Source organism: Triturus cristatus, chromosome 10 (genome assembly GCF_964204655.1).
Source record: "Triturus cristatus chromosome 10, aTriCri1.1, whole genome shotgun sequence".
Classification (NCBI taxonomy): domain Eukaryota; kingdom Metazoa; phylum Chordata; class Amphibia; order Caudata; family Salamandridae; genus Triturus; species Triturus cristatus.
Genome location: NC_140593.1, coordinates 1,025,611,102 through 1,025,635,851, shown reverse-complemented (window position 1 = coordinate 1,025,635,851; position 24,750 = coordinate 1,025,611,102). Strand labels below are relative to the sequence as shown.

Below are 24,750 nucleotides of genomic sequence, written 5' to 3'. Positions count from 1 at the left end.
CGTAATTTAGTTTGGTCCTGTAGTCAAAATATTTTAAGCACCCCTTTAAAATTGGGATCAAACTGTGTTAAGGTTGTGTGCAGACCCCTCTGTCAGAAGTGCTTTTTGTACTGTTGTGTCGTTAAGCTTTTTGTTACAATTGATACAGTTGTCATGAACCAGACACTGCAAAATGAGGTCTTCTTATTCAGACCTGTAGAGAAATTGTTCAGTCCTATAACCCTTGACGTTTTAAGTCGTGCTTCGCCAGGAGAGGTAAGCAGTGCCAAGGCAGCTGTCTCCGGCTGGAGTCTCGGCTCTGTCTCAGAGGCACAGACTGGGCTCCTTTCAGGATTATATCTTTCTGTAGATGCTATTGACCGCTCACCCTATACTCGTTACCCTGTACAAGGTAAGAGTTCTACATCTCTCACCCTGTACACTCACACAATTCTCATTCTGCACCAAACACACAATTCTCATTCTGCACAAAACACACATCAATCACCATGCATTGTGGCACTTTCACCCTGCACTCAAACAATTATCAACCTTCATTCATGTCTACTCACCCTGCACAGACAGCACTCGCACCATTCTCCCTGCATTCATACACTGCTCCCACATCTCTTAACTCATTATTAATCACATAGGCGAAATCAAACGCATTTACCAATGCTTGTTTAATCCTGTAGTTTTTAGAACAAATGACCGCACTGAAAACACATTTGAAACTTTTCAGGCATGTGAAGAACAAAAGTTACTTACCTGTAAACTGTGGTTCTCCAGTATTGGTGTCTTTCATAGAGTCACATGCTTGAATATTCCCCGTCGAAGTGGAAGTCCCACGGTACATAACATAGCAATGTAGTAATAACAAGCCAATATAGGCATAAAAGGAAGTAAAACCATAGAGTTTTTATGGATAGACAACTTGTCACTTCTATAACATATTACTGTCATTATGTTTTAGTCCAAATTCCAGCCAATCAGGCATCCGCACCCTCTCAGAATGTTCTCCTCAGAGGCTCAGGCCCTCAGATTTTCTACTGCACGTCGTGTGAAGTGAGTCTCCCTGAGCTTGCTCAGTTTTTCTTCTCATTTCTTCTCAGAAAGTTAGCTTTATGATGTCTACTACCAAGAAATCCCTCTTCAGACCTTGTGGAAGCTGTGGTAAACAGAGACTTCATTCTGAAGACCCTCACAAAAAATGTATCTATTGCCTATATCCTGAACATCAGGTAAAGGATTGTAAGATTAGTAGGACCTTCTCTCAGAAGACTCTAAAGGACAGAGAAGGGCGTCTCCTTCTGTGGCTACAGAAGTTGAAGACTTCAGAGAATCCTCTCTCAGATGTGGAGAGTGTGTCCTCAATCAAAACTTCTTCATGCTTGAAGAGGACAAGTGACTATCAAAAGGTTTCTCCAAAACCTAAAGTGGTGAAGAAACATCATGTGGATAAGCCCGCTATCCAACCTTCAACTTCAAAAGGGGTGATATCTCCCCCTCTGAGTCTTTCTGCACCTTTTACGCCCCCGAGATCTGATTCTCAGGCGTCAAAGACTCCATCTGCGCAGTTTTTACCTCAGAAACTGCCTATCTCGTCGACTAGCTCATCAATGCTTCCTCCGTCGACGAGAGCTGCCGTCGTCGCATCTACGTCGACTACTTCAACTTCTGTGTCTATGAAGCCAGCTATGATCCTGTCGTCGGCATCTTCACCGTCGACGTTGGTATCTGTTAAGGTGAGACCTATTTCGTCTACAATACCTTTGACTTCGTCGACGACGGCAAGCAAACATAGGAAAAAGCATTCGTCGACGGTGGCTTCGTCGTCAGCGGTGGCTTCGTCGTCAGCGGTGGCTTCGTCGTCAGCGGTGGCTTCGTCGTCGACGGTGTCTCAACGACGACGTTTATCGCCAACGGCTACAACTGCATCCATGGATCTGGTACCATTGAAGACTTCAAGCTCTTTGCTTCAACGGCTACATGCCTCTTTGGATACCCTAATGCCAATTCAAGCTCCTTCTCAACCTCCAGCTGAATTATTTTCTTCTGACGATGAGGAATCTGAGGATGACAGATTTCGGGCTGCTCGCAGTCCCTCTGATCTTCTAATAAAATGTCAGGACTCTGATGATGATGACCTACAAGAGGAAGATATCTCTACTTGTGACACACAACCTGCGCATGAACTTCCTATGGCACAGATACCTTTATTTCCAACCTCGAGTACATGTTGGATGACTACTACTGCCGTTTTCCACGTTCAGTACAGACTTCCCCAACGCCGCAAGTACCTCCACAACTAGAAAATCAGTTGCCACCCCTACGTCGGCGACCAGAATTAAACATCTTGATGTTCCTCAAATCATAGAGGAAGACAATGGACGACGAGAATGATGACGACAGTGACAAGGAAGAAGGTGAGCTGGATGACGGATCCCTTCTTTCGGAATGGGACAACTATCAAATCCAAACACCATCTCCCGCTGCTCCAGCTCCTCTGGATTCTCCACCAGTCGACATCGGTGTTTTTCCTTTACTCATGGAAAGAGCAGCAAAAAGATTCCCCCTTCCTATGACCACCAGAGAGGAAGATTGTTTCCTGTATGATTTTAAGGATCAACCTCAAAAACAAGTCCGTTGTATTCCCATTATCGATTTTATTTGGCAAGAAGGCCTCAAGCTCATGCAAAATCCTAATTCTATTCCAGCTGTCCTACCGAGGCTAGATAAGAAATACAAAGCCCCTGCAAATTCACCTGCTTGTCTCATTTCGCAACCAAAGCCTGATTCCATCATTACTCAGGCAGCACAGCGTCAATCCAGAAACCCATCGTCTCCATTTTCTGCGCCGCCAGACCGAGAGGGTAGTCGCCTGGATGGTATTGGAAAGAAGTTTTCCACTATGGCTGCAACTACAGTTCGTGCGGCCAATTCTTTAGCTATCTTGGGCCGTTACGACCGCCAAATGTGGTCTGACATATCATCTCTTATAGACCTTATCCCAGAAGCGTCTAGACCAGAGGCATTAAAAATTCTTCAAGAAGGAGAATTAATTTCCTCTGAAATTATTGATTTGGTATTGATGTGTCTGCCACTGGTTTCCGTCTTTCGGTTGGTGCAGCAGTCCTCAGGCGTCAGGGCTGGTTAAAGGCCACGTCTTTCCATCAAGAGGTACAGACAAAAATACTGGACATGCCTTATGACGGTGAATCATTGTTTGGCCAGCATATCGACGGTGCCCTTCAAACAATTAAAAAGGACACCGACGCTGCCGTGCTCTCGGAACTCTACAGTTTAAAAAGCAGCCTTTTCGAGCCGTAAGAGGTCGTGGTTCCTCTTCTTCCTTTCGAGGAAACTCAAATCTGTACAGACAGGTACAACACCGCTACTCCTCCCAGAATCAGCAGTCGTATAGACAACAGCATTCTTCGACCTACAGACAATACAGAGGGAAATCCTCTTACAGAGGAAAGGATTCCTTCATAAAACAATGACTTTCACCACTCACCGTCACAGAGTCCTCCCACTTTTTCAAGAGTTGGAGGTCGAATCTCCCACTTCTACTCCAAATGGTCACTAATTACTACCGATCAATGGGTTCTGGATATTGTGCGCAGGGAACACGCATTGGAATTTTTAAAGATTCCTCCCAATTCTCCACCAAAAGGTCCCCCTCCTGCTCACCTAAAGAAACTTTTAAATCAACTGAAAATGTTATTATGTAAGGGCGTGATCGAAGTGGTGCCAAAACTACAGAAGGGCAGGGGATTTTATTCAAGGTTCTTCCTCATACAGAAAAAGTCGGGAGAATGGCGCCCCATCTTGGATCTACGCGCCCTGAACAAATACATCAAAAAACAAACTTTTCGCATGTTGTCCCCTCAAGAAGTACTTCCTTTTCTATCCCAAGGAGAGTTTATGACAACTTTGGATCTTCAAGATACTTATTTTCATCATCCCATACTGCCGAGACACAGAGAATTTCTCAAATTCAGAGTAGCCGGAAAAGACTTTCAATTCAAAGTTCTTCCATTCGGCCTTCGTTCCGCTCCCCGAGTGTTTATAAAAGTCCTTGCACCAGTGGCAACTTACCTTCGCCTACAAGGAGTGCAAATCTTTCCATACTTAAGACGACTGCCTGCTGAAGGCAAGGTCATTCGAACAGGCATCCAAACAAACTCTTTTCTGCAGGTCCCTCTTCCAATCGCTGGGCCTCACATTCAACATGGACAAATCTCAATTTCTCCCACCCAAAAACAGACTGTTCTTGGGAGCCATTCTAGACACCAAGCAAGGAAAAGCTTTTGTGTCGCACGAAAGACGTCAACGCCTTCGCAATCTAGCGACTTCCATCAGTCTAAAAGAGTCAGTTTGTCAGACATTTGAAATCTTTCCTAGGAATGTTGTCCTCTTGCATTCCTCTAGTCCCTCACTGCCGCCTGAAGATCAGACCTGTCCAGGAGGAATTGGACAGACAATGAGCTCAAGTCTCGGGATCTTTCAGCGATATAGTCAAAGTCACACCTCGACTAAAGAGAGCTCTTTTGTGGTGGACTCTCGAAGAAAAGGTCTCCTAAGGACGTCCATTTCTGGTGGACACTTCAAATTTCACTCTCACGACAGATGCGTCTCTCGAGGGTTAGGGCGCCCACTTGCAAGGACTAACTGTAAAATGCAAGTGGAACGTTCAACAAAAGACATGCCACATCAACCTGCTGGAGTTACTGGCATTTTTTCTGGCTCTGAAAGCTTTCCGCAGCATTATACAAGGAGCCTCGGTGTTGATCCGAATGGACAACACAATGTGCATGCACTACATCAACAAACAGGGAGGCACAAGGTCCGTCTTGCTGTCCCTTCAGGCTCAACAAATTTGGGATTGGGCGATTCAACATCACATCGTCCTCACAGCAGTTCATGTTCCGGGAGCGTCGAACAATCTTGCGGATTCCCTAAGCAGATCATCCACGCCCAATCACGAGTGGGAATTACACCAACCCACTCTGGATCACATTTTTCGATTATGGGGTCCCCTGAATCTGGATCTGTTCGCAACACATCTGAACCACAAATGCCTGTTCTACGCAAGTTGGCTTCCCCAACCAAAGTCATGCGGGAATGCCTTTTTGATGAATTGGTCGAAAATATATGCCTACGCTTTTCCAGCAATACCTCTAGTCCCCAAAGTTCTGCGGAAAATGAGGAAAGAACCCCATCATATTATTCTAGCCCCCCGGTGGCCTCGACAAATCTGGTTCACGGAACTCCTACTCCTGTCTCAGTGCGACCCGATCATTCTTTGCCCTCTTCCAAATCTTCTGACCATGGAACACGACCAAATTTGTCATCCCGATCCAGCATCTCCACGTTTAGCGGCTTGGAATCTGAGCACTATGAATTTGTTAATTTGGACATTCCTTTAGACTGTAGAGAGGTCTTGGCTAGGGCTAGAGCACCTTCAACTGTGAAAACATATAAACTCAAATGGAAAAGGTTCGGTCTATGGTGCAATGAAACTCAAGTACATCCTATCCATTCCAAGCCAGAACAACTCTTGCCTTTCTTTTTACACCTGGCAAAATCAGGCCTCTCGTACTCGACCCTTAAAGTTTTTCTAGCAGCAATCAAACGGTTCTGTCAAGATGGCTCCAACTCACTTTACTCGTCGAGAGTAATTCAACAATTTTTCAGGGGTCTTTTTCGAATGTTTCCTCCAATTCGTCGACCACCTCCACCTTGGCATTTAAACATTGTATTGGCACAGCTCATGAAACCCCCATTGGAGCCAATCCATAAGGTCGATCTCAAATACGTTACTTGGAAGACTTCTCTACTCCTGGCTCTTACTTCCTCTTGCCGGGTCAGTGACTTACAGGAGTTTACTACTAAACCGCCTTTTCTTCAATTTACCTAAGACTCGGTCCTGCTCCGCACCAATCCGGCCTTTATCCCCAAGGTGCCATCGGATTTCCACCTCAATGAGCCAGTTATTTTAAAAACATTTTTCCCTAATCCTCAAACTCCTGCAGAGAAGACGCTTCATTATTTAGACGTCAAGAGATGTCTCAAATTTTACCGTCAAAAAACGGCTACTATTCGTAAAAATGACCAACTTTTTGTGGCCTACGGACGGATGCGAAAGGGTCATCCAGTCACCAAACAAACAATAGCACGCTGGATATCTACCGCTATTGCCTTTTGCCATCAACAGGCTGGAAAGCCACTTACGGCAACTGTTTGAGCGCATTCTACCAGGAAGGTTTCTTCTTCCACTGCGCTATTTGCTGGGGTGCCTCTTCAACACATCTGCAGAGTTGCAACATGGTCCAGCAGACACACCTTTACAAGACACTACTGTCTGGATGCTACGGACAACACTGACAGCTGTGGGACAGGCAGTCCTTCATAATCTTTTTAGATAAAGTGAGCCTCTGATGCTTCCCTCCTCCTGTATACAAGGTACTTTTGTTGTGTATATATATATATATATCAGGGATGTAAATTATCGGAAAGCTGGTGCTGGGTTTCATGAATTAAAATGGGTTTGTTAACCTTTCTCGTGGAGTAGCGTCCTTGAGCTCGAGGGCAATTGGGTTTAAATATATATATATATATATATATATATATATATATATATATATATATATATATATATATATATATATATATATATATATATATATATATATATATATATATATATATATATATATATATATATATATATAATATTTGTTTATCTATAGTCTTTTTGAACTGGGTATTGTGATTGCTTTGATTCTTATGTACCTTCTATTGTTCTGATATCACTGCTCACTACTCTTATTCAAGCATGTGAATCTACGAAAGACACCCCAATACTGGAGAAGAACAAAAGTTACTTACCTGTAAAGTGTGGTTCTCCAGTGTTGGTGTCTTTCATAGATTCACATGCGACCCACCCTCCTCCCCTCAGAGGCTCTTTTTTCTACTTCACTCTATATCACTCTTGTGCTACTGTGGAATTATTATGTTATAACGCAGTCCAGACATTCTGGAAAAACACTAACTATAAACCAACTTTCTATTCTGGAAAAAGCTAGGTAAAAGGAAGCTTGGAAGAGACGCAACGGAGTACCAGTGAATCCCATACACAAAGCGTTATAAACCAGAATCGGGTCTCTTCCTTGAGGTCTCTAAAACATTTCTGGACGTCACTTGGGGGGGAAGAAATACTTTCCCACCATGTAGAGCCCTCTGCCTTGCAGGATTCAAGGTAGAGCCCTAGTCATTGAGCAGTCATTTCTTCACTTCTTGTAGACTTCGGAGTAATCTCAGAGTTCAGGACCGGGATAAAAAAAAAAAACACTTCCTTCTTTATTGTGCGCCGCCCCTTCTGCTTTGCAGCCTGCTTCAAGGTTATGTCCATCAAGGAAGCTTTCTGATTATCTGCTTTCACAGTCCCACTACAATACCATGTGCAGCGTCGTTATTCTGATGGGCATTGCACACCCATAACAATAATGCTACTCTTAGGATTCATCACAGCATCCAGTCTTCTATAGCCTTCCAAAGACGTTCTGTGTCATCCTTAGAAGGGAACCATAATATACAGAGGTATAAAGGTCTGCACTGATATTTTAGCCTCACGACTTTCGTCTTGAGGTGTGTTATGGGCTTAATATCACAGTTCTAGAAATTATCTTAATGAGCTTAGGCTGCCACAGCTCAGCACACCCTTTACATATAACTCCCCTGTAGCAGCATTAGCTAGACAATTTCTTTTGATCTGGTACCAACCTAGCACACAACCCTAATGCTGGCATATGAGAGGATTGTAGGACTGGAATCAGGTTTCTTGTGAAGGGAGTCTAGGGATGGCATAAATATCCTTTTATCTTTGGACAGACCAACAATATCATTACCCTCCTGGGAAAAAAAACAGTCCAAGAAGACTTAAAAGCATGCAATGCTAGCTGAAAAGTCCCCTTCCCCTGGACACTCTAATTGTCCCTTGTTTAGGCATTACTCTGTTGCTACGATCAGCACAGAACTGGTCTTCTCCACACAAGCCCCTCCATTTCAAGCAGGCATCACATCAAGGAATAACAATTTACTGGTTGAACAAAGTAGATCACCCTATGTCCAAAGATGGCAGACCAAAGGACCCACCAAAGCCTTTCACCTCTCTTCTTTACCAAGGGAAGGCACAGCCCTGATCCCTTCATGAATGGACCTATGTTACTCTCCTTCACAAGAAGGTGGGGAGGTTAATAGCTGTCACACATTCATAAATGCCAGCGACTTCGAATTAGCATTGCCCCCGAGTCCCATTGTCCCTGAACCCCTCAAGTCTGAATTATCTTTAGGATTGCATGTCACACTAATAGGATGGTGATACATTTCCCCATGCAGAGTATCTAAAACAAGTTAAGACTATTTATTTCTAGTCTGTGAAGACGGCCCACTGCCCACTCATTTATGCATACTATAAAAGAGATGTTCCTGATAATCTCTTATAGATCCCAAGAGCTGTAATAGGTTAGCTGCAAAAAAATTTTTTTTGTGATGAAATAATAAATATGACCAATATCTCTTTGGACATAAACTAGACACACCTCTTCTAGACAGGACCTCTCCCACCCCTTTTCTCAGCCGCTTTTCGGTTTCTTGAAGAGAGGTTATGTATGATTTTTCAAATGCTAACCCTGTTTGACTGTGGATTTAACCACAGACCAGCACCACTGAGAAACACTTGGATGATAAAGGGTAAATGGTCATGGAGGCTCCTTTAAAATATAGTCTCTGCTGACAGTCCATGATCTATACGGGAGAAATATGCTTTTTAATAATCAGATGGTGTCTGTAGTCTTTAACCAGCATTTATATTTTTTATTCTTTCGAAGTCAAAAGTTACAAGGAAACTAAACAAGGTTGCATACTGGCATATGACTTGGCTTCAGAGCTTTTGGCAGGAACAATAGGATTTCACGTTTCCCTGAAGGCATTATTGATTGGAACTGTGGATTACAAATATCAGCTGTTCACGAACGACATGCTACATTTGGCATATGTACTCTCTCTAGTAGGCTTTGCAGAAACTTAAGAGTTCATTTTCAGGCTACAACAATTGCTTGAACTCTACCTGCAATATCTACCTCAACGAGGGGACTTTGCTGTGCATTTCACCCCATCTCCTTCCCAGTTTCCTTTCCTTTTCATTACATTCATTGTTTACGTGACAAGGTCGGGGCTACACCTTGCTACATTCCTTGTCATCCTTAGACATGTTCTCAGATTCTCTCTCGTCTTACTTAAATTAGCTCTATTATAAGGAATTATTAAAGGTATACAACCCTATATCTTATTGCTTTACAGGATTTCTTTATATATTTTTATGTGCCACTTATGTCTGTTTTACAGGTTTTCTGCATTATGTTGTACTGTAAGATGATGTACTATTACCAATATTTTATTCTATGTACTGTAATACAATGAATTATTTTGTATTATTACATCTTGTTTGACGCAAGACCTATGCATCTTTGTACTGTACTTTGATTATTTAAGTGCTGATAAAAATTATTAAACACGAAAGATGATGATAAAAAAAAATAATAATAACCTACGAGTAATGGCCCTACATGTGGGAATCCAAACAATTTACATGTCTAGAGACCGTCCTCATTTGAGCGACTGAGAAAACTTTAAATGTTGGTATAGATAATGTAAAGGAATCTGAAAATACCTTGCACAAGCAGTGGATTTGGGTTTCTGGGCTACTACCATACTATCGAATGTTCTCTTCCCCACATTGATCCATAGACAAGGAACCCTTTTTGCTCTTCATATTTACTACTCATTATAAGCAAAACCACTAGACTGCTGGCAATTTAGAAAATACATGCTTTCGGGGTACCATAAACCAACGCAAAGGCAATTAGCCTCTACTATTGAAGTACCAATCTGGAACAATACAAATTATAATGCTACATGACAAAATCAACAATCAGGACATCAAAAAAATAAAAACCTTCTGTATTCAGCAGGTCATAAATGTTAGCAAGATTAACATATTCAGTTCTTCACGGAGATAAACAACATACCCAAAATTGAACTGCAGAACTATTCAAGGACTAAAACTGTCTATTTCACATCACAACACACGTTTATGAAACCAAACCCCAAAACATTCAATGTAAGGAATTTGCTTGGTCTCAACTGACAAACAAACACTTACTTTGGGCAACTACAGAAAGTACTGTAAACCTACAGGCAGCAATAATACATCATTAATATACAAACTGGGGTATAAGAAAACAGTAACTGCAAGAGATGCCAAACTAACCAGGTCAGATTATTCCATATGTTCTGGGAACAGAAGAAACTCAGAAAGATTGGCAGAAAGGGGATCCGCAGACTTCGCTGTGCACCATGCCACAAACTTGTTCCACCGGCAGGCGTATACCGTCTTAGTGGAGGGACGCCTGGCTGCCAGAATGACCTCACAGACTTCGGGAGGAAGATCGAAAGCTGTCAACTGTCGCCGCTCAATCTCCACGCATGGAGGTGGAGGCTGGACAGGTTTGGGTGGAGGACAGTCCTCTGCTGCTGGACAGAAGACCCTCCCGAAGCGGCAGTCGAATCAGGGGATCGATCGCCATGCTGAGTAGCTCGGGATACCAGAATCTTCGTGGCCAATCCGGAGCCACAAGGATGCCTTGGGCCCGGTCGCGCTGAATCTTGTTCAGCACTCTGGGCAGAAGTGGTATAGGCGGAAAGGCATACAACAGACCGCAACTCCACTTGTGACGAAAAGCGTCGCCGAGCGAGTCCCGCCTTGTAAATTCCAACGTGCAGAATTGATGACATTGCGCGTTCCCTTCGGTGGCGAATAGATCTAACCAAGTCTCTCCCCACTGTGGAAAGAGACCTTGCGCCACGTCCGAGTGCAGACAACATTCATGATCCATCAAGCACCGGCGGCTGAGTTCGTCCGCCCTGGCGTTCAGAGAATCTGCCAGGTGTTGAACCACCAAGGTAATGCCTTGATGTTCCAGCCATGTCCAGAGGCTCAAAGCCTCCTGACATAGGGTCCAGGACCCCACCCCACCCTGTTTGTTGCAATACCACATGGCGGTAGTATTGTCCGTGAACAAGTGCACCACACTTCCCCGGACAGATGGAAGGAATGCCTTCAGTGCAAGTCGGATCGCCCGCAGCTCCAAAAGGTTGATATGGAGCCGGGACTCCGCGGAGACCAGAGTCCTCTGATCTCCGCCTCTCCCAAGTGGCCCCCCCCATCCCAAGAGGGACGCATCCGTCACCACTGTGTGCTCCGATTGGGTGAGGGAGAGGGATCTGCCATTGACCCAATTGTGATTCGTGAGCCACCACTGCAATTGCCGTGCAGTGCCCTCCGAGATATGGACATGATCGGACAGGCTGCCCTGATGCTGTGCCCACTGGAACTTCAGGTCCCACTGCAGAGCCCGCATATGCCATCTGGCATGTTGCACCAGCAGGATGCAGGCCATCAGGCCCAGGAGCCGGAGGGTCATCCTGACTGAAACCCGGGATAGAGGCTGAAAGATCGGAATCAAAGCCCGAATATCCCAGACTTGTTGTTCGGGAGGATAAACCCAAAACTGCGTCGAATCCAGAACCGCTCCGATGCAGGGAACCTTCTGAGAGGGACTCAAGTGCGTCTTCGGCATGTTGATGGAGAACCCCAGCAAATGCAGGAGGTCGGCCGTAGTCTGGAGGTGGGAGACGACTGCCTGGGGCGAGCCCGCCTTCAACAACCAGTCGTCGAGGTAGGGGAAGACTGACACCCCTAACCTGCGCAGATGAGCTGCGACCACCGCCATCACTTTGGTGAACACCCGAGGGTCGCTGGTAAGGCCGAAGGGGAGCACGGCAAATTGAAAATGCTCGTGGCCTACTGTGAACCGCAGGTAACGCCGGTGGGCCGGCAGGACAGGTGTGTGAAAATATGCGTCCTGCAAGTCCAACGCTACCATCCAGTCTCCAGGGTCGAGGGCAGCCAAGACCTGAGCCAGAGTCAACATCTTGAACTTCTCCTTCCGGAGGAAGCGATTGACATTCCTGAGGTCCAAGATGGGGCGCAGGTCACCTTTGTCCTTCTTGGGGACCAGAAAGTAGTGGGAATAACAACCATGTCCTACTTCTGGCCCAGGAACGTGTTCGATGGCCCCCTTGGCCATGAGGGCTGTGACTTCCTGCTGGAGAGTTGCCAAGTGTTCCCCCGACATGCGGTGGGACTGAAGTGGCATGGCTGGAGGGGTGGACTGAAAGGGAAGGGAGTAACCCTTGTGGATGATCTGCAACACCCACTTGCCTGATGTGACAGCGTGCCAGTGGGGGAGGTGATGGCGGATCCTGCCACCCACTGGCGTGGGGTGCTCCACAAAGCTCAGATTAGGAAGGTTTGGAGGCGGAAGCAGCGAAGGCGGAAGTGGACTGACCCCCACGCTGATTTCCAGACCTGCCGCTGCGGAAGCCGCATCCGCGGCCGTGCTGCGGCTGGGTCTGCACAGGCTTGCTGAAGGAACGCGCCTGGGCGCCCCTGCCGTTGCCACAAAAGGAACGAAAACCAGGAGTGGCTGGGCTTTTCGTGGAAAGACCTACGGACTTGGCCGTAGCCCGCGAGTCCTTAAAACGCTCCAGCGCACTGTCGGCCTTATCGCCAAACAGGCGGGTGCCATCAAAGTGCATGTCCATGAGTGAGCTTTGTACATCCGGCGAGAACCCGGTAGATCTCAACCAGGCGTGGCGACGAAGCGCCACAGTCGTAGCAACGGCTCTACCCAGTGTCCAAACCACACCGAATGGTGAACCTGGCCGCATCCTTACCCCCGGCAACAGCTTGAGACAGCACAGCTTGGGCTTCTTCATAACACTGAGGCAACACCTGTGCAACGGCATCCTACACCATGTGGGAATAGCAGCCCAAGAGGCATGCGTTGTTCACTGACCACAGCCCTAAGCTGGCCGAAGAGAACAACCGCTTGGCGAACTGCTCCACCTTCTTAGAGTCCTTATCCGGTGGAGCCGTGGGAAAGGCACTCTGGGACATCGAAGCTTGGATGACCAAACTCTCGGGCGTAGGATGAGTGGTCAGAAAGGCAGGTTCACCCGGCGCCGGGCGATGACGCCTGGCGACATTCTTATCCACCGGGGCCCCTGTGGCTGGCCGTGACCAAGTGCCCAGCAAGACGTCAGTGAGGGCGTTGTTAAATGTCAGAAGGGGCTCCGACGAAGTGGATGACGTCTGGAGCACCTTAGTGAGAAGATTCGTTTTCAGGGCCACCGTAGGTAGATCACGGTGGAGGACCTCAGTGGCCCGACGAAGCACCATCGTGTACGAGGCGCCCTCTTCCATGGTAGGCGGAGGAGAGGAAAACCCCGGGTCAGAGCAGAGATCAAGGTTGCATGCCTCCTCTAACTCGTCCATCCAGTCACACTGACGAGCAAGTGGGTCCTCGGACCCCTCCCAGTTATCCTCCACCTCCACCGCAGGCGGGACAAGCTGCAGCCGCAGGGCAGGGACCGGGGAAGGCACAAACGGCGCCAGGAACGGCGCCGGACGGGGCGAAACCGGCACCGTGTCCCAGTGCGGAGCCCAGGTAGGGACAAAAGTGTCCGAGAACCTGGGCAGGGGCCGGACAAATGGTACCCACTGCGGAGCAGAGGGGGACACTGGGGCTGGAGCCGGCAGCGAGGGACCTTGTGGTGCCGGAGCCAGCGGTGCAGGATCCAGTGGCGCCGGGGCTGGAGCCGCCGGCGCAGTCGGACCAAAAGGATCCGGACACGGCACCACGGGGCCCGAGGGCTCGCTGTCAGGAGCCCGAGGCCTAAACAGACAGTCCAAGGTAGCAAGAAATTCTTGCACCTGAGCGGGAGTCGCCAACGGACCTGGGTAAGGCGGGCAGGCCGCAGGACTCCCCCCTCATCCGCATCCGGGGATTAACAGGGGGACGTCGGAGAGCGACAAAGCTTCTTCAACTTCTTTTTGTGTCGCCTCTTACCCGAATCCGAGGGTGAAGACTTGGAGCCAGAGGAGCGATGATGGTGGCCCTGCGAGCGTTCCCTGGAGCGGCCCCTGGACCACGAACGGCACGGGGAAGAGTGCCGGACTTCAGCTTTCGGCGCTGCTCCCTCAAGGCCTTCGGGGCCATGGCCAAACAGTCCATGCAGGCCCGGGAGTCGTGGTCGCTCTCCAGGCAGTAGAGACAGACGTCGAGGGGGTCCGCCACAGACATATTGCGCCGGCAGGCCCCACAAGACTTAAAACCAGGCATCCATATGACACCAACTCAAACTTACAGGAGACAAAAAGTCTCAAAAAGATAGTCAAAAAGCGACTAAGGTACGTGCTCCAACCGGATCTGAGCTTGCTGGTGCGGAAAACTGCACATGGGTGGCACCTAAGTAGTCTCCGTGACGTCATCTCGGCGCCAACGACGGACGCGGAGCCGCACAACGCCACCTACTGACGCGCAGGGGTACTGATAACGAAAAATACAGATACTGTCTGACGCCTGGGGATATTCTACAGTAAGGAATCTCTCACTAACGTGTCTCTTTCAAATATACCTTTTTTGTCTTCATACTTTTCTCTTAATAATGAGACAACAGTTATTACCTGTAACTCCAGTTCTCCCACAGTGGCATTTTTTCCATATTCACATGCTTACATATTCTCCATCATTGGGCTGGAAACCCTTGGTAGTCCATGTTAACAAAGTAGTGCCCTTACAATTAAAAACAGTGATAACAGCCAAACTCTTGTCAATTAGGTGAATGGAACTCCGAGCTCTCAACCCCCTACAGTGGCTGAGCTATTTAGATTTTCTCCTGCAGTGAAGCTGAGAGCAAGGGATCACATCAGAACTCTATTCTTCTCTGAATAATTTTTTTTCTTAGGATTCTGATGTACAGCTGCTTCTTAGGAATCCCCACCCCTTCAGTGAATGACAGCTACTCTTAGTGGAGTTCCATTCACCTCATTAACCAGAATTTGGGCTACACAAGTAGGTGGATGCAGTACATACAGTTTATGGCTGTTTTGAAAGTTATTTGAGTAGAAGGAGACTGATATGCGAACGTAGACTACTTGGGGTTCCAGGCCTCGCCGTAGGGAATACTAAATTATGTGAACGGTGTTAGGAGCATGCATTGGTGCCTTGTATAAAGAGAAAACCAGATTAAAACATTTTAATGTTATTGGTCATTCATCTAGTGCTCTGCAATAATTTTCAATAGACTGTCCTAAATGGAAAAATAAAAATAAAACTCTTTACATAATTACTGAATAACTCACCTGAGACCATCTTGGTCTTGTTCTCGCAACAGATCGTGAGGCAGGGGTTCCATTTGGTGCAGATTTCAATCGGTAGAATGAAGAGTCATTTGTTGAACCAAAACTATGCTGGGAGGTTGTGCTCATCGACCCTGCATTAAGGGAAACAAATATTTCAAAAGAAAGCTACATTTTCATGTCACTAATGTAGCTCGGCAAATTACGTAGTATTAATGAACTACTACAGAATGGTATTTGCAAGCCATAGACAACATTTAAATCTGACAACATGTAGAAATATGTCAGTCAAGTCTTCGGACCCTGCACAACTCAAGGGCAGTTGGAAAACCCTTTTAACAAGAATTGGCCCTGTCCCTCGTATGCAAATACCAGATACTACTGTGAACTCGCTGAAATGCCTATGGTCTCTTTTTTGCTAAGCTTTGACTGGGCAGCAGGACTGAATAGTCGAGGCTTACTCTTGCGAGTTTGTCCAAAGACATCCGAGAGGCACAAGAATGCACCGGTTGGTTCCTTCACAGAGTATTTAGGAAAAACAGGAGGGCAGAAAATTCTTCTCAACGGTTGACTGCCAGTTCTGGGGCTCTTTCAGGTTATTTGCAGCAAATTCACTAACTGTTTTAATTCAAAAGGCACTAAGAGTGGATCTGAGTAATCTTGCTGTGGGAAAGAGTACCATTGGGGCTCAGGTGCTATACTTAAAACTGTTTGCTAGAATGTTTAGCATTAGCAGCACAAGCATCCTTCACAATAAATTGGTTATCCAAGTAGTGTTACACTTCTATGAAGAGGAATAAGACTTTGACTATATGAAGCAAATGTGCAGTAACTATAAGAGGTTATATGAGCTATCTAGAGCCTTCAATGTAAGGTAAGTGTTACTTAAGCTGTTAACTATAAGTTTGTAGTGTTGCAGATCCACATTCTCTGCACACTCCTTCCTACAGTTTTGAGTAGATGTTTGCAAGTTGTTTTTTGTTAGAGAAGTCTGGTACTTATCCTTTAGCACACAATGAACCAGGGCATAGACTCCACCTCACCATGTGTTCCCCAACAGATGAGTGTGGGACATGGAGTAAGCGTAGCTGAAAGTTATGGTGAAATGGTACTATACAAAAACCTAATCCAGTGCATTGGCTTCCTTCCAAGAAGGAGGGTCGGCCTATGTGAAACAACAGCACTACAAGCTACAAACCTAATAGTTATACGGAAATTAACCTTTTTAGGTCTCGCCCACGCAGCGCGCATGCGCTGCATAGGAGAGGACCTTTTGCAATCGATCAGCTTTTTGAGCAAAAACGTGCACGTTTTGCATTGCTTTGTATTGCAACACGTGCACGCTTGGCGTTTCCCTTGCGGGAGCGAGCTTTGGCTACATCTGTTTGTAATTATCTTGCAAACAGATGGTGCCCCTGCTCGCTCCCGCAAGGGTAACTTTGTGTGTATGGTCCCCATGCAAGTCCCCTCCACCCCCACAAGAGTGCGTGTCGCTTTAACATCCGGCCGCCCTCCACTTCCGTCTTCAGCCACTTCAATGTTCTTCTGCGGTAGAGTCATGCAGTGCCATTTCTACGTGAGGCGCGCCGCTCTTCTCTCCCGAACTTCAGAATCCACGTTTCTCGGCAGCGACCCTCCGCCTTTAGGTGTCCAGCCTCGCAGTTTAAGGCCAGTCTCCTGCTCTCGCGCCCCAGGGCCGTTCTGCCTCCGCGCGCAGTATGAGGCTGGTGTTGCTCTGTTCCACGGCGTCAGCGCCTTCCTCAGATCTGTACGCTCCACTTTCGTGGCAGTTTAAATATCCCAGGTCTGTTTTAGTTTCCCGGTGCCCCTCCGCGGCGGGCCGTCCCCTGTCTTGGGTTGTCCTAAAGTGCCAGGCTGAATGTAGCCAGAGCTGAGGAGGGGGCCGTTCGAGGCTGCCGACTCAGCAGCAGGAGCCAACCACTTCCCCGGGCAGCTGTGGGCATTTTCCCATATGGCGGCATCACTCGAGACCTGGACGGACACCGTTTACGTTGTGTCTCACGCGGAGCCTTGCCTGAACATGAGAGTTTTGGGTAGTCAAGTTGCAACACAATACAATCCTTTGAATTTCTGCAACTTCGATCCAGGAATTTACTAAGATTTTGGCTGGGAATTTCCTGGTGTCTACCAAAGTTAGGGCTCAGCAACAAATTCAATTATCTTTTGGGTCAAACCTACAGAGTGGTGCTATCAGACCGATCCTAAACATCTCAAGCTAACCAATGTAATGTGCTCTTTGGAGACCGTCCCTACCTGCACTAGGTTTTTAAGTGGGATCATGAGAGTAAGTGTGGCAGGGCGGGAATTTTGACGATGAGACAGACTGCGTGCAGTGAGGTGAGGGCGGACTGTAGGGGCGGAGAAAAGAAAACTTAACCCGAAGAAACGGAAAAACAGGCAAGCAACAAAGCCTCCTATATAACCAGCTCGGAGCAGCTGATTGACGGAGGAAGAGTAGCAGGGCCTTGTTAGCGGGCCCTATTGGACAGGACAGAAAATATTTATTACACCGAAGTCGTTTTCTGAGTCCAGCCGCGAGTAGCTCATCTTGTTAATGGTGCTTTGCATTCTGGGACTTGAAGTCCGGATTGGACCATGGGGCCAATAGGACTGCGCGCCCCAGAATGCCAAGCCAAAACAAAAAATCTGGACCGGATGTATTACTCTGCGTTGCCGGTGAAAGAACTGCAGGGAAGTCCTCCGACACAAATCAAGCAATAAATAGGTGAACCAGAACCAATGTGCGAGAGTGCATTCAAAGATGGTGTACTCCCCTTTCCCTTCCCTCCACTCCCCCTCTCCACCTCCACTCCCACCACCACCTCCAGTCCCCCCTCCCTCCCCCTTTACTCCCACCTTTACTCCCTCCTCCCTCCCTGCACCTCCTCTCCCCCTCCCTCCACTTGCATTCCCACCTCCCTCCACCCCCTCCACCTTCACTCCCCCTGACTCCCTCCACCTCTCACTCACTCACCCCCTCCCTCCACCACCCCATCACCCCACCCCCTTCCTCCCTGCACCTCCACCCTCCCTGCAACTCCACTCCCCCCACTGCTCCCTTCCTTGCATAAACAAAAAAAAAAAAAGAACATATTTTAGGTTTTAATTCTGGTTTTTATTAGGATACTTTAGTTGTATATAATGATTTCTAGGTTATATATAAGGTGACAAATAGTTATAACACTTTTTTAATAATAACATAACTTATAGACATGCTGCACAACAAACACAATGCTCTGCAACACACATTAAAAACGTTAAAGCCAATAGCTCTCTCTAAACACTTATAAGGCCCCAAAGGCGAGATCTATTGGCTATGCCAATGCTTGTTTTATATAGTGCAAAATCAGTTCCACGGCATTGGAGCAGTTTGCATGAGTACCGGATTACATTACACAATGCCACTTTCATTTATCTATTTATTTCATAGCACTGCCGAAGACCATATTGTTAAGGAAAGTGCTTCTCTTATCTGTATGTAACTTGGATTTCAGTGCCCTCAACAATAAACCCATGTAGGTTCCAGAAGGGGAAGCAGGAAAAAAAAATACAGCTGTGTTCTTCCTCATCTGAAATGTGACAGCCACAAATAATGATTAAAGTGACCCTTTCATTTAGTTTTTTGAATTTTATTTGCCAAACCCTCCTTTCGTGAAAAGCAAGGGCAGCTAAAACAGATTTTTGGGAAACTTTTAGATGATCATTCACAGAAAACAACCTTATGGCTACCACCTCGTGCAACTCCGCTCAGAATGCCCGCCCGCTCGCTTTTATTAAAGGGGCTGTAATATGTGGAGATTCCTCAGCCCTCTGCTTCAAAGGAGACTCTGGGGGCTCTCCTGGGCCAATTAACACCTCAAGCAAAGACAAGGGATTGTCATGTTCAACATTCCTTCTAAGTTAAAGGACACATAGCTTTTCTAACCTCAAGGAAAAAATAACCCTAGCACTTTTATTAATTCCCACCACTAACTTGGTTTAATATGAAAATGTTTGCAGTATTCCTCTGTATTAAAATTGTATTGTTTTGGTTCAGATTTGATGTCCTGCGGAACTAGGTTGAAACAGCAGTTGAATTTTAGCAAGGACATTTTTATTGTAGCTTTGGCATCTGATAAAGTAATAGTATTTGTAAGCTTGTGTAGTCTGTACAATTTTTTTAAAGTAATAAAATTAATCGCCTTTGTCATTTAAGGTATCAGTAGATGTTTGCTTTATAAATGACAAAATATGGGTAGTTTGCTACGAAACTATATTTGTAATTGGTCAGAAGGATTGTACTTCGTTTATGTTTCAACTAAACAAATGTTAAAATGTTTATAATTGCATGTGGTTTTTTTTGTGTTTAATATAGTCTTCTAAAGCCTTCAATGTTTTCCTGTCGTAGACATGGGTACAACTGCATGGGTGTCACTATACTATTTATCTTATGACCCTGTACTTTACCTCTTGAAAGTTAATTATTTTTCCTGTCTGCTATTTGTACAAAACTTCTGTTTCCTGAAGCGTTCTCTAACCCATATGTCCTGTCGGCGCTAGATAAAACTGCCAATGAAAAATTAAATGGCTAACTACATGACATGTGTATCAATACTTAACTTGTATGCCCACATTTACTTTTGTAGGAACTATGTAAAAAGTTATCATCTCTGTTTTACCTGTAAAATACGCTCGTTCCTGAAAAGTATGATATGGAGGCTGCATTATTTCCTGTCACGTGACCTCCCCGTGACGTCATTTTGCATTGGCTATGCCAATTCATTCCCCATTTATGTTGTAAGATGTGTGCCCTAGTGCATAGTATTTATTTGCTCAGGGCCTCGTTAGTCCGTCTGATAGTTCTGCACTGGTGTGCGTCAGAGGGTATTTGGGGCAGTCACTTCTCTGCCCCTTCGTTCTTGGCTGTGACGCATGCTGCTTGCCTGGCTACTATCCACATCATTTGCGTGGGCCACCAACCCTTTAAGATAGAGTAGCCTTGCACGACCCTTACTTGTAAGAGTTGCCTTATTGTTATAATGAATGAATCGCCTGGTCCAAGAGGCCTATCCCGTGTGCTGTCTTACAGTGCGCTAGGACATGCACTCCTGATGGGAGGGCTAGTCTCGCTGATTCACGGAGTGCTGAGACCTGTGTTTGAAGAGTCTCCTGCACTTTGGCTGGCCCTAGGGCAGGAGTTTCTGATTTATATTTTAAACTCGTTAAATCAGGATATTTGCTTGAATGATAGGGTGTTAACTTAATACACCCATTACAGATAGCTGTAAATAAGTGGACAATTTTTTTTTTAAATAGTCCGAGTGGGTGAGCATTTTCAGCGCTTGGCAGGGCTTTAAGTCAGATGAAAAAACTGGGGGGAAGGGGGTCTCTGAAAGGGGCGTGGCCGATGCAAATAAGGGCGTGGCTTAAAAACACCTAAGCTAAAAATCTGTGCTTAGCATAGTGTGCCCCCCCCCCCCAGACTGGTATTTTGATGCTTCTGTCCTTGCATCCAGATGTACAAGTTACTTACCTTTGGTAATGATTTATCGGGTAGAGACGATTCTAGCCGCAGATTCCTTAACGTAAAATTATCCCCAGGCGTCAGAGTGGACCCGAAAAACATTCGCGACTCCGCCCCGACGTCCTCCGCGGGCGTGACGTCAGCGAGGTCACATAAGCCCCACCCCCACGCGCTGATGTCAGTTTGCTTCGGAGAACTTTTCCGCGCCACAACGCGGAGCCATCACAACAAAACAGAGGAGAGCATGGGAACAGTGCGCGAAAAAAACCAGAGAAACAAAAGGAGAGAGACAAAAGGTGAGGAACAGCACCAGTTGTCACCGAGGCGCCAGGAGGCTACAACCGTAAAGCCAAAGCAGGGAAAGAGCAGAGCACCTCTGAGGAACAACTGTGCAAGCCAAGGTCATAGCACCAGGCAGCACCAGAATACCAGAAGGCCACAACAGTAAAGCCACAGCACGGAAAGCTTAAAACACCACTCCGCGGAACCACTGTGCAAGTCAAGGCAATAGCCAGTCTGGAGGCACAAGCATTGGAAAGCTCTGAAAGAGAGAGTCTGCAACCACAGACCACACAGCAAAAGGGCCACAAGCCCGGAACAGAGGAGCAACAGCAACCCATCCCCAGACTACACAGGCAAGGAGGGCCGCAGACCCTGAAAAGAGCAGGAGGCCAAGGAAGAACCCCCAACGTAGAGGACAGCATGGGGACCAGAAATTGTAACAAGGGAAAAAGAGCAAAAGCAGGCCCCTACACTGGAGAGAAACCAGCTGGAGAGAAACCAGCTGGAGGAAAGTCCGCCGGGAAGAAAACGAAAAGGACTCCACAGAAGACAAGCCACGGGAGGCGAGCGCAGAAAACCAAGCTGAAGGTCTTCACAGAACGGGGAGAAAGGGTGGGACGTGAAGGAATCTGCAGCTAGAATCGTCTCTACCAGATACATAGTTACCAAAGGTAAGTTACTTGTACATCTGATAGAGACTACTAGCCGCAGATTCCTTAACGTAGAATAGATACCCTAGCCATACCCAGAAGGGAGGAGGGCCTACGAGAGAGCCTCCCCATTAGGAGAGACCCAGGGACCCAGCAGGGGACATGTCACAAGGACTAGAAGGAAAAGGCCAGGATACGCTAAGCCCAACCAAGGGCGAACGCCCAACACCCCGCAGGGGCAGACAGCGCCCCAAAAGCCTCAAGGAACACAAAGGCCACCTCGAACCCAGTGAGAAGAGGTAGAACCAGAGGCAGGGCCCACCGCAAGAAACACAAGCACAGAGATAGAAAAGAACAGAATACACCCTGGCCGCAAGCAGCGGACAAGGCCGGAACGGCTCCACCACCAACAGCACAGGCGGGAGAAGAAAAACACTGTTGCGCAAAGCCCCAGGGGAACCAGAGGCAGGGGCGCAAGGGAACACATCAAAGATCACAACGGTGGAGTAGAACAAGCAGGCCTGCATGGGCATGCCCCGCCAGCAGCAGGCAACACCACGGAACAGCGCACCCAGGACAAGGCAGACGCCAGCCGAAGGCAGAGGCCACAGAGAGCCAGGACACACCCCAAAGGATGGGACAGGCCAGAAACACACACACTGACCCACAAAGAAGGGGAGGAAAGAGTGAGAGTGAGATAGAGTGAGAGTGAGATAGAGTGAGAGAGAGATAGAGTGAGAGAGAGATAGAGTGAGAGAGAGAGAGAGAGAGAGAGAGTGAGTGAGTGAGTGAGTGAGTGAGTGAGAGTGTGAGTGAGTGAGTGAGTGTGAGTGAGAGAGTGAGAGAGAGTGTGAGTGAGAGTGTGAGTGAGTGAGTGTGAGTGAGTGAGTGAGAGTGTGAGTGTGAGAGAGTGTGAGTGAGAGAGAGTGTGAGTGAGAGAGAGTGTGAGTGTGAGTGTGAGTGTGAGTGAGAGTGAGAGTGAGAGAGAGAGCGAGAGAGAGAGAGAGAGACACAGACAGAGACAGAGAGAGAGTGAGACACACAGACTGAGGACGGGCCCAAGCCGGCCACCAGAAGACAGAAGCCAAGGAAAGCCAAACCCTCTGGAGCATCAGACAGAGGACCAAGCCAAAACACAGGACAGAAGGGCGTAACCACCACAACATGATGCCGCAGACAGCCGGCCAGACCGGCCGAGCGACGTAGCGACAAAGAGAAGGACGGACCCAGTGCAAGCTGCTCCAAGACAATCGGCAAGAAGATCGCACCAGCGACATACCGTGATGCCACGGAGAGCAAGGAGCCCAAAAGGGCGACCACACCTCCCCAGCACATGACAGAGCTATGTAAAATCTACAAGTACCCCACATAGGGTAGGCTACGTCACAAGAACCATGGGAACACCTCTTAGGAAAACAATTCCACAGCAGAGGACAAAACAGAAAGACCTGCAGAAAAACCTCGCAGACGGCTTACCAAGCAGCCAATAAAGAAGACACAGAAGGTCTAATCTCAGGGCCTACCAGGCTTACCAAGAGCCAAAACCACAAGTCAAAAAAGGGCCGGACCAGCAGCCAACAGCACCAAAGGGCTGACGAAAGGACCCTAAAGGCACACCAACCACACCACCAGGGCTACGCGTGACTAGGCCCCAGGAAACAATGGGAGAACACCTCCCAGAACACAGACTGACATCCAGGTCACTGGGGGAGGGGAGGTGGGGGGGGGGGGGGGAGGAGGAGGAGGAGGCCGAAGCCCCGCAAGAAACCTCTGAATGGCAGAATCCGCAGGGGCGTGGAACAAAAGAGCGCCATCAAAGGGAATGTCAACCAGCCGTTCTCTAACGTTCTCAGGGAAAACACTATCCCTCAGCCAAGCATGGCGACGAAGGTCTACTGAAGAAGCTATGGTGCGGCCATGCACCTCTGAAACGTCCAGAGCCGAGGGAAGAATTAACGCCGCCAGCTCCCGGCCATCCAAAACATGGTGCTGCAGATCAATGCAGGCACCCTCCTGAGAAGCGGAAGACAGAAGGGACTCCGCCGAATCCCATAAGCAAGAAGTGGATCTGGCCAATACACAAAGCATGTTAAGCGCCCGCAAATCAGCACTGGAGGAGGCAAAGATGTTGTGCCCCAAGGAATCCAACCACCGGGCCTCCCTTGACGGGGAAGACAACACCGATGGCAAGGCGGTCTGCAAAAGAGGGCCCCTGGTAGAAGAGTGGAAGAAAAGACAGACTGGATCATGCGGAGCAGGATGGTGGCGGTGCAGAAGTGGCTGGGGCACCGGGTCCCCTGTGGCAGGACGCCCCCAGGCCCCCAAGAGAGAATTATGGAGCGAAGCCTCGAAGGGAAGAAGCAGCTCCTGTCCACCAGAGCCCTGATGGAGAACCTCCAGCAAATGAGCCGTGGGGAAATGTGTAGCCGGATCGCCCATGCTCAAGATTCTGGAAGCCGTGGAGACAGCCCGGGCGAAGGCAGCACTTGCCTCCGTAGGGCCACGCGATGGTGAAAGCAATTCCTCCGTGGGCGACAGCTGTAAGCTAAGGCGGCCATCTCCCAGCCCAACCGGAGGAAGGAAAGGCCAAGCTCGGAATGGGGGAGGATTGACCGACGAGTGGGGAACCTGAGGCGCCTCCGGGGAAGACTGCGGGCGCGGGGACGGCGAAGAGCCGTCCTTGGAAGGCGCCGGGGAAAAAGCTACGACATCCCGTCTCCGGAGAAGATGAAACAAACAGCTGCCGAACCTCTGGAGAAGAGGGGGCGTCCGAAGACGAATCAACGACCCGACGCCGGTACGGCGCCGTAGAGTCCGCCACCGGCGTCAGGTCAACGTAGACCGGCGCCGAAATGACCTATGCCACGCCGCACGTGAACGGGGCGGGCAGAGCCGGGGCGGCCAAGGAACGGCACCGAAAAGCCGTCTACTCGACTTTCGACAAGGCAGCCTCCTGCATGGAGGGACAAGGGAGGCCCGGGGAC

General features: G+C 47.9%; 1 protein-coding gene across 6 annotated transcripts in view; it reads right to left on the bottom strand.

Moving 5' to 3' along the window:
* Window positions 1–24,750, bottom strand: part of CCP110 (centriolar coiled-coil protein 110) — a 391,171-nt gene that overhangs the window by 112,627 nt on the left and 253,794 nt on the right. For all 6 annotated transcript variants that reach the window (XM_085629056.1, XM_085629058.1, XM_085629057.1 and 3 more), the window contains one exon: window positions 15,314–15,444. In XM_085629056.1, coding sequence (XP_085485182.1) covers window positions 15,314–15,444 — 131 coding nt within the window. The remainder of the gene's footprint in view (window positions 1–15,313; window positions 15,445–24,750) is intronic.